Source organism: Physeter macrocephalus, chromosome 20 (genome assembly GCF_002837175.3).
Source record: "Physeter macrocephalus isolate SW-GA chromosome 20, ASM283717v5, whole genome shotgun sequence".
Taxonomy (NCBI): Eukaryota; Metazoa; Chordata; class Mammalia; order Artiodactyla; family Physeteridae; genus Physeter; species Physeter macrocephalus.
This window is the reverse complement of record NC_041233.1, coordinates 114,467,582-114,484,511: the sequence shown is the minus strand read 5'-3', so window position 1 is coordinate 114,484,511 and position 16,930 is coordinate 114,467,582. Positions and strand designations below refer to the sequence as shown.

Genomic DNA, 16,930 nt, shown 5'->3' with positions numbered 1-16,930 from the left:
CCCCATCCCTATTCTTTTGTCTCTGTTTTTTCTTTTGCCCTACCCAGGTACGTGGGGAGTTTCTTGCCTTTTGGGAGGTCTGAGGTCTTCTGCCAGCGTTCAGTAGGTGTTCTGTAAGAGTTGTTCCACGTGTAGATGTATTTCTGATGTATCTGTGAGGAGGAAGGTGATTTCCGCATCTTACTCTTCCGCCATCTTCTCAAATCTCTGAGAGTTGCTTATTTTAACAGTGTTCTCAGTGATCATCTTTTGATGAATAGATTATTTCATTTCTTTATTTTAATCTTTTCCAGTATTTTTGAGGTATAACTGACATACCTCACTGTGTAAATTTAAGATTTACAGCATAATGGTTTACTTACATATATTGTGAAATGATTACTGCAATAAGTTTAGGTAGCATCCATCATCACATATAGATACAATAAAGAGAGAAAGCAAAAGAGAAAATTTCCTTGTGATTTACTCTCTTAACATTCATATGTGTCATACAGCAGTGTGAGCTGTAGTCAGAATGTTGTACATTATATTCGTAGTCCTATTTCTCTTATAACTGGAAGTTTCTACCTTTTGACCACCTTCCTCCAATTTTCCCATGCCCCCACCCCCAACCTCTAGAAACCACAAACGAGGTCTTTTGCTTTGAGTTTTTTTTCTTTCTGATTCCACATATAAGTGAGATCATACAGTATCCATCTTCCTCTGTCTGACTTATTTCACAAAGCATAATGCTCAAGTTCCATCCATACTGTCACAAATGGAAGGATATCCTAGTTTTTCACAGTTGAATAATATTCCATTGTATATGTATGTATCACGTGTTCTTTATTCATTCATCAGTGGACACTTAGGTTGTTTCCATATCTTGGCTGCAGTGAACATGGGGTGAGATACCTCTTTGAGATAATGATTTCATTTTCTTTGGATGTACACCCAGAAATGGGATTACTGGGTCATATGGCAATTTTATTTTTAATTTTTTGAGGATCCTCTATGCAGTTATCCATAGTGGTTGTACTAGTTTACAATCCCACCAACAATGCACAAGGGTTCCCTTTTCTCCACATCCTCATCTATCAGTACATCTATTATTTCTTATCTTTTTATGATAACCATTCTAACAGGTGTGAGGCGATATCTCATTGTGGTTTTGATTTTCATTTCCCTAATGACTAGTGATGTTGAGCACCTTTTCATTGTACCTATTGGTCAGTTATATGTTGTCTTTGTAAAAATGTGTATTCAGATCATCAGTCCATTTTTAAAGTGGATTATTCATCGTTTTGCTTTGAGTCATATGAATTCGTTATATATTTTTGATATTATCTTAAATATATGGTTTGTAAGCAATTTTTCCCATTCCATAGATTGTATTTTCACTTTGTTGATTGTTTTCCTGTGCAGAAGATTTTTAGTTTGATGTATTCCCACTTGTTAATTTTTTTTTTCGTTGCTTGTGCTTTAGGTGTCATATCCAAGAAATCATTGCCAAGACTCATATCAAGGAGCTTTTATTTTTCCTGTGTTTTCTTCTAGGAGTTTCGTGGTTTCAAGTCTTTAATCCAGTTAGAGTTAATTTTTGAGTGGTGTAAGATAGAGGTCAAATTTCATTGTTTTACATGTGAATATCCAATTATCCCAGGACCATTTATTGGAGACTGTCTTTTCTCCATTGAGTATTCTTGGTTCCTTTGTCAAATATAAGTTGACCATATATGCTTGGATTTATTTCTGGGCTCCTGATTCTGTTTCATTGATCTGTTTGTTTTTATACCAGTACCATACTGTTCTATAGTATAGCTTGAAATTGAGAAGTGTGATGCCTCCTGCTTTGTTGTTCTTTCACAAGACTGCTTTGGCTATTTGGCATCTTTTGTGGTTTCATACAGCCTTCAGGATTGTTTTTCTGTCTGTAAAAAAAAATGCCATTGAAATTTTGATAGGGATTGCACTGAATATATAGATGGCTTTTGGTAATATTGACATTTTAATATTACTAATTCTTCCAATCCAGGAACACAGGACACCTGTCCATTTGTCTTTAATTTTTAAAATCAATGGCTTGTAGTTTTCAGAGTAGAGATCTTTCAACTTTTTGGTTAAGTTTATTCCTAAGAATTTTATTGTTTTGATGCCATTGTAAATGGGATCGTTTTCTTGATTTCTTTTGTTAAAATTAATTAATTAATTAATTTTTGGCTGCATTGAGTCTTCATTGCTGTGGGTGGGCTTTTTCTAGTTGCGGCCAGCGGGCGCTGCTCTTTGTTGCGGTGCGTGGGCTTAACATTGTGGTGGCTTCTCTCGTTGTGGAGCATGGGCACTAGGTGCGTAGGCTTCTGTAGTTGTGGCACGCAGCCTCAGTAGTTGTGGCGCATGGGCTTAGTTGCTCCGCGGCATGTGGGATCTTCCCGGACCGGGGCACGAACCTGTGTCCCCTGCATTGGCAGGCGGATTCTTAACCACTGCGCCACCAGGGAAGCCCTCTTGATTTCTTTTTCAGATAATTTGTTGTTAGTGTACAGAAACACTACTGATTTTTGTATGTTAATTTTGTATCTTCCAATTTTATTTAATTTGTTGTTTAGATATAACAGTTTTTGGGTGGAGTCTTCAGGATTTTCTACATATAAAATTATACCATCTGCAAATAGAGACTATTTTATTCTTCCTTTCCAATTCTAATGCCTTTTATTTCTTTTCTTGCCTGATTGATCTGGCAGGAACTTCCAGTATTATGTTAAACAGGGTGGTGAGAGTGGGTACCCTTGTCTTGTTCCTGATCTTAGAGGAAAAGCTTTCAACATTTCACCTTTGAGCGGTATTAACTGTGAGCTTGTTATATATGTTGTTTATTATGTTGAGGTATGTTCCTTCTGTACCTAATTTGTTGGAGTTTTTTTAAATCATAAAGAGATGTAGAATTTCGTCAAATGCTTTTTCTGTGTCAACTGCAATGATCATATAATTTTTCCTTTCATTCTATCAACATGATATATCACACTGATGTGTTTATGTTGAAACATCCTTACACATGAGGGATAAAGCCCACTTGGTCATGGTAAATTATCCTTTTAATGTGCTACTGAATTCAGTTTGCAGAACTTTTGCATTTATATTCATGAGGGATATTAGCCTATGGTTTTCTTTTCTGGTAGTGTCCTTACCAGGTTTTAATATCAGGCTAGTGCTGGCTTCATAAAATGAGTTTAAAGGATTTCCTCCTCTTTGATATTTTGAAAGAGTTTGAGAAAGATTGATGTTAATTCTTCAAATGTTTGTAAAATTCACCAGTGAAGCCATCTGGTCCTGGACTTTTCTTTTTTGGGACATTTTTTTTTTTTTCTTTGTGGTATGCGGGCCTCTCACCACTGTGGCCTCTCCCGTTGCGGAGCACAGGCTCCGGACGTGCAGGCTCAGTGGTCACGGCTCACGGGCCCAGCCGCTCCGCGGCATGTGGGATCTTCCCGGACCAGGGCACGAACCCGTGTCCCCTGCATCGGCAGGCGGAATCTCAACCACTGCGCCACCAGGGAAGCCCTTTTGGGACATTTTTGATTACTGATTCAATGTCCTTACTAATAATTGGTCTATTCAGACTTTCTATTTCTTCCCACTTCAGTCTTGATGGTTTGTATGTTTCTAAGAATTTTTCCATTTCTTCCTAAGTTTTCCAGTTTGTTGGTGTATAGTTGTTCATAGTAGGCTGTTATGATCTTTGTAACTTTGTGGTATCATTTGTAACGTCTATTTTTCATTTATAAGTTATTGATTTGGCTCCCCTCTCTTTTTCCTTTGGTTAGTCTAGCTAAAGATTTGTCAATTTTGTTTATCTTTTCAAAGAACCAATTCTTATTTTGGCTAATCTTTTCTATTGTTTTTGTGTTCTCTGTTTCATTGATGTCTGCTCTAATCTTTATTATTTCTTTCCTTCTGCTAACTATGGTCTCAGTTTGTTGTTCTTTTTCTTGTTGCTTAAGGCATAGAGTTACATTGTTTATTTGGGATATTTCTTTTTAATGTAGGCATTTATTGCTATAAACTTCCTTCTTAGAACAGCTTTTGCTGCATCCCATAAATTTTGGTATGTTATGTTTCCATTTTTGTTTGTCTCAGATACTTTATTTCTCCTTTAATTTCTTCTCTGATTCATTGATTGTTCAGAAGAGTATTGTTTACTCTCCATGTATTTGTAAAATGTTCACTTTTCCTCTTATTGATTTCTAGTTTTATACCATTTTGGTCAGAGAAGACACTTGACTAATTTCAGTCTTCTTGAATTTGCTAAGACTTGTTTTGTGACCTAATACATGGCCTGTTCTAGAAAATGTTTCATGTGCATGTCAGAAGAACATGTATTCTGCTGTTGTCAGATAGAATGTTCAGTATATGTCTATTACCTTCATAAGGTGTTGCTTAAGTCTGCTGTTTTCTTACTGGATTCTCTGTCTGGATACTCTATCCGTTGTCAAGAATGGGATATTAAAGTCCCCAACCATTATTATATTGCTGTTTATTTCTCCTTTTGGCTCTGTTAGTTTTTGCTTTATGTATTTAGGTGCTCTGATGTTGGATGCATTAATTCTTAAAATTGTTATATCTTCCTGATATATTGGCTCCTTTATCATTATACACTGACTTTCTTTGGCTTTTTTACCATTTTAAATTTAAAGTCTATTTTATCTGGCAGAAGTATAGTTACCTCTGCTTTTTTTTGGTTACCATGTGCTTGAAAAATCTTTTCCCAGCCCTTCATTCTCAGTTTATGTATGTCTTAACACTAAAGTGAATTTCTTGTAGGCAGCGTATTGTTGGATCTTGTTCTTTTTATCCTTCCAGCTATTTTACATCTTTGGTTGGAAAATATATTTTCTGTTTATATTTAAAGTAACTACTGATACCTAAAGACTTACTCTTGCCATTTTTGTCTTCTTTTCTGGTTGTTTTGTAGACCCATTCTTCCTTGAATCCTATCCTGCTGTCTTTTTGTGTGTGTTTTGATGTCTGTGGTATCACTATGCTTTGTCTTCTTTATTATGTTTTTCTGTAATTACTACAGGTTTTTCCCTTATGGTGACCATGAGGCTTACATAAAATATCTTAAAATTATAACACCCTATTTTAAACTAATAACAGCTTAATCTAAATAGGGTTCTTATGCTTTACATTTTTACCTTTCCCCACCTCACATTTTAGGTTACTGATGATTCAATTTATGTATTTTTATATTGTATAACTAATAACAGATTATTGTAGTTATGGTTATTTTTGCTACATTTTTTAAACCTAAAGTGGAGTTTTAAGTGAATTACACACCACCATTATCATATTACAGAATCTTTGACTATATAACATTACTGGTGAGTTTCACACTGCCTTCTTATGTTTTTATGATGTTAATTAGCTTGATTAGGCTTTCAGAAATTTACCTATTTTATCAGTGTTTCCAAAGAATCACCTTTTGTTGGATGAATTCTTTTATTTTGTTAATTTCTATTAGTTTTATTATTTCCTTCCTGTTGCTTCTTTAATTTACTATATGGTTCTTTTCCCAACCTCTTTTGTTGAATATTTAGCTAATTAGTTTGTATTGATTTTTTTCTTTACTAATGTAAGCAATTAGAGCTATATATTTCCCTCTAAATCTTGCTTTAGCTGAAGGAGTTTTTTCTTCAGGTCTAAATATTATCTCATTTATTTCCATTATGCTTTCTTTTATGTATCAATTATTTGTAAATATGTTTTCAAACTTATAAGTACAGCTTTTGTACTCATGTCATTGCTTTTCTAATTTTAGTTCATAAAACATGGTATGAAAGGAATGATTTTTTTTCTCCTTGATTGGAACTCCAAGCCAGATAGTCTAGCTTGTCAACTACTATAGAATTTTTTCCTAGTCTCCTTCACTGAGTGTGTACTGGACAGAATTTCAGTTTTACCTGGAGGGTCTCCACTCCAATACCACTCACTAACACAGGCCCATAACCTCATCTGCTGACCCTGTTTTCCGTTATACACAAGCCCCTGCTTCCCAGAGCCCACTCCCCACCCCCATTCTCGGGCAGCAGCCTTCAGCCCTCAGACTCAGGTGGTTCTCAGGTTATGGCTCCTTTCTGATTCCCACCCACTGGGAATTTCCTTTCTTTTTTAGGGGTTCTGCAATACATTTATAAAGAATTTTGTAATATTTTTCTTTAGTTTTCTAGATATGTTGCAGCAGAAGTGTTTTTAGGTTATTAAGCCTATTCTATTTCTTCCCCAATATTTTGGAAGTCAAAAACTTGGCCATTATCTGTTTTCCTTGCATTCTTCCTAAATAAAGCCTATTCTCCTCAATATGATTCTCTCTAACTAAGGGAAAGGTTATGTGTAAGGAAGTAATGACAAGAACACAAAAATGTTTATGATCATTTTTTCACTGTATCTGTAATTAAGTCACCACTTGTTACATGAAATAAAATAGTGACTTTAAATATAAACCCAGAAGGAGAGAGAAGCTTGCTATTTATGTTAGTTATCAACCTACATTGATCCTCTACACAATACAGAATGATACATTCTGTAAAATAGAGCTATTTCATGGAGAGGTGTATATTTACACATTTTGCTTTAGTTTCATGTTTTGGATCTAATTTTTTAATGCTTCACAGTAAATACCCTTGTTTTCCTTTCCTTCCCAAAGATCAGCGTAGAATATTGGTTTCACCCTCACTGGCCTGACCACATCCAGGAGCACTGGATGTTATTGCATTCCTTTTAAAGAGCAGAGCTGAGAGATTTCAAACTTTAGGTTTAACTAGTCACTCCTCCCAGGGGTCCTGATTTGGTCCTCTGAAGTGGCTCAGGAGTCAGCATTGCTGGTGACCCTGGGCCAGAAGGTCCCTCTCAGTGCTCTGAGAAACTCTGCCAGTGGTTTATTCTCAGACACTTCATCAATTTGTTCTGATTTTTGTTTCCTCATGATTAATGCAAACCAGCTCCTGTGTTTCTGTTAGAACAAGAATAGTCATAGGTTACATTTTTATAGGGCCTAGTGGCTTATAAAGACCTTTCACACCTTCTTCTGACCCTTACAAAGACCCCTGTATTATGACATGTGCAGTAAGTGCAGAATCATCACCACTTTACACATAACTTCCCTGACTCCCAGGATTCTTAAGTCAACCTGCCCTGGTTCTACCAAGCGGTAGGTAAAGACTAGAACCCAATTTTACCAAGAGGTTCCAGGACACTCCATGGATTCTCTCTGGGCTGGTGAACTGTGTGCCTGATGGCTTCCCCCGGGTTAAAGTGGAGGTCCCAGTGCTGGCCCTGCTCCAGGATCCATCCTTGGTGGAGGGAGATGACAGACTGGGCTCTGCTCCCCCACCCACCCCGTCAACACTGGACCCTCCATCCCACCCTGCCAAGCTGCTTAGACTCCTAAATCATCCATCACAATATGCCACCATACTTCCTTCAAAGACTTGAAGGACTGGTCGACTCCCCATGGATTCAAATCCAGGTTCGGCAAATATTCAAATACCTACTTTGTGTCACACGCTGAGTGTATTAGTCAAGGTCCTCCAGAGACACAGAACCAATAGAAGACATTTATTGTAAGGAACTGGCTTGTGTGCTGATGGAGGCTGGAGAGTCTCAAGATCCACATTTGGCAGGCAGTAGACCCAGGGGAGCTGGCGGTGTGAGCTCCAGTCTGAACGCCTGCAGGCTCGAGACCCAAGAAGAGACGATGTTTCAGTTTGAGTCCAAAGGCAGGAAAAGATGGATGTCTCAGTTCAAGGTAGTCAGGCAGGAGGAGATCTGCCTTATTAAGGGGGTTCAGCCTTTTTGTTCTAGCCAGGCCTTCAACTGATTGGATGAGGCCCACCCACAGTGGGGAGGGCAACCTGCTTTACTCAGTCTACCGATGCAAATGTTCATTTCACCCAGGTACATCCTCATGGACACACCCAGGATGATGTTTGACCAAATATCTGGGCATCACATGATCCAGCCAAGTTGATACATGAACATCACACTGGCCTGGGGCATGTCTTCACCTTCTTCAAGGGATGAGTAGTTAAGTAAACTTGGTATAGTTTAATAGTTAAGTAAACATGCCATGGGGTACTGCTCAACCATAAAAAGTTACCAACTATTGATACACACAGAGTAGATGAGTTATCAGAGAATTACGCTGAGGGATAAAAGCCAATGCCAAAGGATACATATTGTATGATTCCATTTACATAACATTCCATTCCATTTACATAACATTCTTGAAAGGACAAAGTTATAGAAATGGAAAACAGATTACTGGTTGCCAGGAGTTAAGGAAGTGGGGAAAGTAGGTGTGGTTACAAAGGGGAACGTGGTCACGAGGGATCACTGTGATGGAGGTGGTCTCTGTCTTCACTGTGGTGGTTGATAACATGAACCTCACACGTGATAAAACCAGTTTGCAGGGCAGAAGTTGAGACACAGATGTAGAGAACAAACGTATGGCCACCAAGGGGGGAAAACCGCGGGGTGGGGTGGGGATGGTGGTGTGCTGACTTGGGCGATTGGGATTGACATGTATACACGGATGTGTATAAAACTGATGACTAATAAGAACCTGCTGTATAAAAAAATAAAATTCAAAACTTAAAACAAAAAACTGCACAGAACTAAACAGACAAATACTGCCCCCGCTCCGACCCAAATATATGGATGCCCAGACAAGTTAAATCAGAATCCTTGGTGTTTGTGTATTTTTAAACCCCCTCAGGTGATTCTGATGTTCTGTCAGGGTTGACAGTCACTGCCCTAAGCATTTTCAAAGAAATACCTTGATCTAATTTTACAACATATTTACAACACACGGCTAGAAGCAGCAATTTGGTTTAAAAAAGACATTAAAATCTCCAAATCATTAATTCCTGTACAGAACTAAATGGTATGTAAAGTTATCCCTCTGAGTATTCCAAATCCTTGCAATTCAAGCAGCTTCCATGACATCATCTGGCAGCTTTTTACAAATGCAGCGTTTCGGGCCGCACCCAGATCTACTGAATCAGAATCTTCCTTTACCCCCAGATGATTCGACTTCACGTTAAAGTTCGAGAAGCCAGCTCAGAATTTTCTAATACGCTTTTCAAACACAATTACAAGGCGGCCTGATTGTAACTATCTAGAAATTAAATCTTTTAATGCTCTAAATGGCACTTCTAAACACATGAGAGGATGATAGTATTTAATGTAACGTATGGTGAAAAATGTTTTATTAAAAAATGTGGCACTGGGTGTACAAGATAATGGGAGTGGCCGGCATGACACAAAGCAGCTTTAACTGACATCAAATGGAGTCTCATTTGTGACTCTACTTTTCAGTGTCTGCCTTTCAAAGCAGTTTTCTGAGTTTGATCAAGGCTGTCCCTTACAGACAATTTCAGTTTGTGCCATCGTGAGTGGGGAGTTCTGATTTTAGATGCTTTTTGTAGGATTACTGCTCATTAGATGAATGATGTTGAAGGTGTCAGCTTCTCTGCAAGTGCAGTGGAGGACTGGACCAGATGTAGTGGTTTTGAGATGATCCCATAAGTATCCACAGAGGCACTCCGGAGGTGATCCCATGGGGAGGAAGGAATGGACCTTTGGGCAAGGATCTGGAACCCTCTCTTCCCTCCCCACTCTATAACCAGAGCAGTTCTGTTGCCCCCTGATGTATCTTTTTTTTTTTTTGCGGTACGCGGGCCTCTCACCGCTGTGGCCTCTCCCGTTGCGGAGCACAGGCTCCGGACGCGCAGGCTCAGCGGCCATGGCTCACGGGCCCAGCCGCTCCGCGGCATGTGGGATCCTCCCGGACCGGGGCACGAACCCGTGTCCCCTGCATCGGCAGGCGGACTCTCAACCACTGCGCCACCAGGGAAGCCCCCCACCCTCCGATGTATCTATTGCAACTTTCATGCAACCTCACTTAAAGGGTTTTGCCATTTAACAAAGGATGAAAACAGCCGCTAATTACAGCTTCTTGGAAACACATTGATTGAGTTTGAGTTTAAGGACCTGTGTTTTACGAGGGTAGTTACCTGCACGTGGTAGGCATTAGTAAACATTTAAAAAAATCCACCATTACCAGTCCACTGGACATTCTTAGAGCTGCAGTTAAGCCTGATGAGCTTGCAGTGCCATGTAGGGACTCCGTGTTCAAACCCCAGTCCTTCCATCCACTGGTGTATTATCACCAAAAAGCAGAGTATCCACAGATAAGAATACAAGTCCCACAGTCTCTAATCCACGATTCCCAAATCCAAAGGCACTAAAATAGAGGGTTTTTTGAATTAGAGGCAAAATCTGACCTGAACACACGAGATGATCAGTAGTTTTCTGTGTTCCACTCAATGTGGTATGTGTCATGGAAGAAATGTGAGGTTGCATGCTGCTGCCCCGAGTGCCTGGGTGGAGGTGTCACATGCATCACAGTCCTTGCTGGCGGGGCGAGGGGGCCTCCGGTAGCTGACACTGACGGGAGTTAAGAGAGCAAGAGGTTTGTTGGGGGTAACTCCCGAGAAAAATAAAAATGGGAGGAAGCAGGATTCATAAGGAGCGCTTGTGGACGCAGCTGTGACAGGACAGGAGGAAGGAAGAGAGGAGGGAGGAGAGGCCTCAGACACTGCAGGTGGGGACGGAGGTTCTGGAGTCCGGGTGCCTGTTAGGGGTCTCTTATTAGCAGAATTAGCCAGTCTCCTGATGCCCGCTGGGCCCGATCCTTGCCTGGGGATGACCTCCCAGGAAGAGAGTGACCTCGGCTTGAAAGCTGAGGTGGATCTTTAAGGCACCAACAGCTGTCAGCTAACTGTATTCATTCCAGCTGAGCAGAAGATTCATTCTTTTTTTAAAAAAATTATTTATTTATTTTTGGCTGCACTGAGTCTTTGTTGCTGCATGTGGGCTTTTCTGTAGTTGTGGCCAACGGGGGCTACTCTTCATTGCGGTGAGCGGGCTTCTCTTGTTACGGAGCACAGGCTCTAAGCTCATGAGCTCAGTAGTTGTGGCTCGTGGGCTCTAGAGCGCAGGCTCAGTAGTTGTGGCGCACGGGCTTAGTTGCTCTGTGGCATGTGGGATCTTCCCGGACCAGGGCTTGAACCTGTGTCCCCTGCATTGGCAGGCGGATTCTTAACCACTGCACTGCCAGGGAAGTCCTAGAAGATTCTTTCTTAAAGTGGGATCCGAGAGGCACAGCTCCAAGGTTGCCACATAGTTGTTTTTTTTTTAATAAATTTATTGGTGTATAATTCATGCACCATAAAAATTTACCCATGGCAAGTATACTGTTCAACGATTTTAGTAAATGTATACAGTTTTACAACTAAAATCACAATCGAGTTTTACGATATTTCCATCACTCCAAAATGTCTGCTGTCTATTCCCACTTCTACCTCCAGCAGCAGGAAACCAGTGATCTGTTTGTCTCTATAATTTTATCTTCCCTAGAAATTTTGTCTAAATGGAGTCATACAATATGTAGTCTTTTGAGTCTGGCTTCTTTCAACTGCCCTGTTCTTGGGGTTGGTCCAGGTTGTTGCCTGTATCAGTTGTTTGCTCCTTTTTATTGCTGAGTAGCAATCCATGGTATGGCTATAGCACATTTTGTGTATCCATTTATCAGTTGATGGATTGCTTCTATCCTTTGGCTGGTGTCAATAATGTTGCTGTGACCATTTGCGTACAAGTCCTTGTGCAGGCACATTTTCATTTCTCTTGGGTACAAGCCTAGGAGTGAAGTTGCTGCGTCACATGGCAAGTGTATGTTTAGTTTTTAAACCAAACTGCAAAATGATGCAGCCACACCAGCGGTGCATGGGAGTCCTGGATTCTCCACACGCTGGTCAACTCTTGTACTGTCAGAACTGTGTCCGCTGCAGCCATTCCCGAGGGTGCGTAGCAGCATCTCCTTGTGCTTTTATTTTGTGTTTCTCTAATGACTAATAATGTTGAGCATCTTTTCATGTGCTTATTAATCATTTCTATATGTTTTTGTGTGATATGTCTTTTGCCCATTCTTTGTTTATCTTCTTGTTAATGAATAGAAGTTCTTTACATAGTCTGGATGCAGTTCATCAGCTATATGCTTCACAAACATTTTTCCTAGTCTCTGACTTGTCTTTTAATTTTCTTAATGGTTTCTTTTGAACAGCAAAACTTTTTAAAACTTTGAGGTCCAATTTATGTTTTTATGAATTGTGCCTTTAGTGCCCTACCTAAAGAAATCTTTGCCTGACCTTTCAGAAAGATTTCTTCCTATGTTTTCTTCTAGACATTGTATAATTTTAGGTCAGTGGTTCTCAGCTGGGAACAGTTCTGCTCTCCAGGGGAAATCTGGGGATATCTGAAGACAGTCCGGACTGTCGCAACTGAGTGAGGTGTGCTAATGGCATCTAATAGATAGAGGCCAGCGATGGTGCTAAACATAGTATGATGCCCAGGACAGCCCCTGCAGCACAGAATTATCTGGTCCAAAAATGCCAATAGTGCTGAGGTTGAGAAACTCTAAGTTAGGTTTCTGGTCCATTTGAGTTAATTTTTGTGTATGGTGTGAGGTAGGGATCCATGTGCATTTTCTTTTTGTGTGTGAGGTAAGGACATGTGATAAGGATGTAAGTGTGCTTCTTTCTGTTTTGTTTTGTTTTATCCTACTGCATTGAATTGACTTGGCACCTTTGTTGAAATCAACTTGACCATAAATATGAGGGTTTATACCTAGAGTCTCTATTCTCTTCCCTTGATTTGTAGTCTACCTTTATGCCAATAAGTTTTGAAATCAGGTAGTACAAATCCCCCAACTTTATTCTTTTTCTAAAGAAATTTTTTCTACTAGGGGTTCTTTGCATTCTCATATACATTTTTAGCGTCAGCTTTTCAAAGTCTATAAAAAAAATCTACCTGGTATTTTGATGATTACATTGAATTTGTAGATCATTTTGAGGAAAATAGCCATCTTATCGATATTGAGTCTTCTAATCCATAAACTTGGTATATTTCTCCATTTATCTAGAACTTTAATTTCTCTCAGAAATGTTTTGTTAAGTATACAGATCTTACACTTCTTTTGTTAAATTTACTCCTATTTAGTTTATTTTTACATGATATTGTAACTGGAATTGTATCTTAATTCCATTTTTGAACTGTTTATTGATAGTATATAGAAATACAACTCAGTTAGCTTTGTATATAGATTTTGTATTCTGTAATCTTGCTAAACATGCTTAATCTTTTTTCTTTAATTCCTTATGATTTCTTACATATAGTATCATGTGATCTGAGAATAATTTTACTTCTTCATTTCCAGTCTGTATGCCCTTAATTCCCTTCCTGGCCTTCTTCTCTCAGTAGAATCTCTGATACAATGTTGAATTGAAGCGGTGAGAGCCACGGACCTTTCAAAATTAAAAAAAAAAAAGTTCAGAATTCTGAGACACTTTTAGCCCTATGTGTTTTGGGTAAGGGGTTGCAAACCTCTAGTAACTAACTTTTAGGGTTGTTGGCAGGATTAAATGAGGTACCACATAGAAAATGATTAAAGCCAGGCACAAATCAGTGTCCTAGTAAGAGATTAGCTTTTAGAGAGAGACTCTTCAGTGGCTCCTGGCAGGCTGGCATCAGGAATCTGAGCTGTGAGGATGCAGGCCTGGGTTGGACACGTGACCTGGGTGGCCCTCTGTGGCTGATGTGGCCGTGGGATGGAGTTCTTTGTGGCTTGTCTCCACCGGGAGTCAGCACAATTTTGTCAGCCGCCTCGGAAACTTTCGGCGCGATGGGAGCTCTGCCATAGTATTGATACCTGAGCCTCAAAGTCGCCAAGCCCAGGAGGCAGTGGGTGTAGTGACACGGGATTTACAAGGTGGGAGGAAGGCCTCCGGCCTGCCGAGCTGCGCTGAGGCTCAACGTTGTTGAGGCAGGAGTATTACGAGGGCACTTGGGGTATACGTTATATTAACACCAAGAGAAAACCCTTCATTATTTCCATGTGCATCGTTGCTGCCCTTCTAGGAGGGTTATTCTAGAAGTTGATCCCTCGTATTTGCTGAGGGACTTGACATTTATTTGAGGTAGAAACAGCAGCTGAGATGAGTGACAGATAAACAACACGGAGGGAACAGCATCACGAGGGAGTCTAACTGGCACCTCCAGCCTTGCTGGGATTTAGCATCTCTCTCCTACACACGGTGACCAGCCGGCGTGTGTACGACTTGGCCCGAATGCCCGTTGCCTGCAGGGGATGGAGAGCATCCTGGCAGCCTGCAGAGGCCCTGGTCTCTTGTGGGCGAGGCTCTCCTCACCAGAAGCTAAGCTTGCGGAAGCGGGGCTACTTTGATGGCGCTAATTATCATTAACTGCGGCTCCTCACACCTGTCCTCATTGTTATTTTGTTATTTTTTATTTTTTATTATTTTTTTGCGGTACGTGGGCCTCCCTCTGCTGTGGCCTCTCCCGTTGCGGAGCACAGGCTCCGGACGCGCAGGCCCAGCGGCCATGGCTCACGGGCCCAGCCGCTCCGCAGTATGTGGGATCTTCCCGGACCGGGGCGCGAACCCGGTTCCCCCGCATCGGCAGGCGGACGCGCAACCACTGCGCCACCAGGGAAGCCCCCTCATTGTTATTTTGGGAAGAATCTCAGGTACGTAAGGTGATAACGGACCAACATCCTTCACACCTAGTAGACGATACGTTAATAAAGAAACGTAGACACTCAGGGGGCTCTTTGTTCTCGGTAATAAAACAATGTAATTTCCATCCTTTATTTCACAGTATGGCACTTCAGTGACAAAGGTTCTGGGACCTCTCAATTATGATCATCACTAGGACACACAGACTGGCTTTAATAGAAAAGGCCGAGCAGGGCGGGTCAGTGCTTCTCTGAGACACACACTCAGGCATCAGAAAGCCACACGAAGGAGCTTTCTTCACGTGAAAACCACAACACACACAGGCGGCAAACGTGACGGTATAGAAAGGCATCCTTCCTGCGTCCGCCCCTCCCCTCACTTGAGCGTCCGAGGACGACGACGGGGCGGGCTGTTAGCAGAAGCCACGGTTGAGCGGTGTCTCCTTCACGGCAGCAGCGGGCGGTTCTCTGAGGCACAGACCTTGTGCTGAGCGATTGAGTCTAGAGGAAGAGAAGCAGGTTAGCACGGACAACGGCCAGCACCTGGGAGATGACCACCTCATCACAGATACACAGATCGTATTTAAAATCGTCAGTGGTCCTGGGCAGCAGGGTCCATAAGTCCACAGGTCCATATGGCACATGTGGCTATTTAAAATGAAGTTTAAAGAAAAATGAAGTAAAATAACATAAATGATTCAGTTCCTCGGTCCCATCAGCCACATCTCAAATGCTCAGTCGTCACGTATCCTATTAGATGTAGCACACACAGGGCATGCCCTTCATGGCAGAACGTTCTAGTAGACAGGAAAGTCTGCCAGTCCACGATGTGGGAGATCCAAATTCTAATCTCAGCTCCAGCAAGTACTCTTTGGTACAAGGCGGAGTATAAATAACTCTATTATTTTATGAAAATCCCATGAAGTGCCCTGGCCCAGGGTAAGCCACAGGTGCAGGGGAAGAGGCCAACACAGCTGTGCCTGCAGCCGGCTCCAAGCAGGCCCTTTACTCTTAATGCTGGACGGTTGACTGCTTCCGACCCTTCTTCTGCCGTTAGAATGAGGGAGATGTACAATGCATTGTCAGGGCTGACTGACTGACAAATAAAAGTTAACTTATTGATTACTATTATTATCCCGAGGGTGAACAATCACTGTATATTTGAAGGACCTTCAGAAGTCAGGGTGATGAGCAATAGGCCATGGAAAGCTGTGAGGGTTGTGAGATACAAACAGAAAAAATGGGCTGCTTTTATGAATAAGAGAAAAAAAAATAGCTTATCTTAGTTATAGCTCAAGCCAGTGCCCCAGAAATTAATCACAGCCCTCCCACTACAAACACACTTCCACCCAGGCGGTCCGACCTGGTAGCTGAATCTCAGAGGATCATTAATGTTTGTTATATGTATTATATACATTATATAATTATTATTAATAATACATACAATAGAACCTTAACAATTATTATTGATACCCAGCATACCACTTAACCCTCTCTACAACACTGAAGTATTATTATGATTTACATTTTAATATTAGTCCTTTATTCATGATTTGTGTTGCATATATTTTCTGTTTGTTGCTTGCCTTTCAACTTTTCTTATGCAAATGTTTATATATTCAAATTACATCAGTCTTTTATTGCATTTGGAGTTTGAATCACAGGTAGAAAGCCTTCCCTATACCTGGTTATAAAATAATTCAGCCATATTTTCTTCCAGGTTTTAAAAAACTTGTTGATTCAATTTTTACATTTAGATTTCTGACAGGATGTCATTTTCGAAAGCCAGAGAAGACTGCCAAAAGGATGATGCTCTTTCTTAATTAATCTAAAAATCCAATATAATCCCCAAATTCCAAATGTTTGTTAAAAAAAACCTGACATGCTTATTCTGAAGTTTATATGGGGGAAAAATGCACGGGAAGACAACTTTGAAAAAGAAGAATGAGAGAGAATTTGACATACTACATAGTGAAACATACTATAAAATTACGGTAGTAAAACAGTAGGTAATTAGCACATAATAGATAAATAGATCAGTGGAAGAGAAGAGACTCCAGAAACCCACCCGTGCATATGTGGGAGTTTAAGAGCTGATTCAAGGGGGCATTAAAAATCAGTGGAGAATAGCTAAGTTATTAAAGAGATGGGATGATCCCTTATATCCCACCATGACTGCATTACAGATGGATTAATGCTCTAAACATTAAAAAACTGTGAGAGTATTAATAGAGACAGGAGATGAGTTTAAAGTTCAGGGTAGGGAAACCTTCCTAAGTGAAACCTCAGTGTAGGTGCTGTGGA

General features: G+C 40.6%; 1 protein-coding gene and 1 long non-coding RNA gene across 15 annotated transcripts in view; one reads left to right on the top strand and one right to left on the bottom strand.

The window, feature by feature from the left end:
- LOC114484503 (uncharacterized) overlaps positions 1-16,930 on the top strand; it is a 147,899-nt gene that overhangs the window by 110,526 nt on the left and 20,443 nt on the right. The gene's annotated exons all lie outside the window — the stretch shown is intronic.
- Positions 14,694-16,930, bottom strand: part of MCPH1 (microcephalin 1) — a 236,587-nt gene continuing 234,350 nt past the window's right edge. Inside the window, exon 13 of one of the 2 annotated variants that reach the window (XM_055080957.1) lies at positions 14,694-15,127. In XM_055080957.1, the coding sequence (XP_054936932.1) occupies positions 14,891-15,127 (237 nt within the window). In that variant the 3' untranslated portion in view covers positions 14,694-14,890. The remainder of the gene's footprint in view (positions 15,128-16,930) is intronic. The other variant, XM_028481173.2, reaches the window with a different exon arrangement.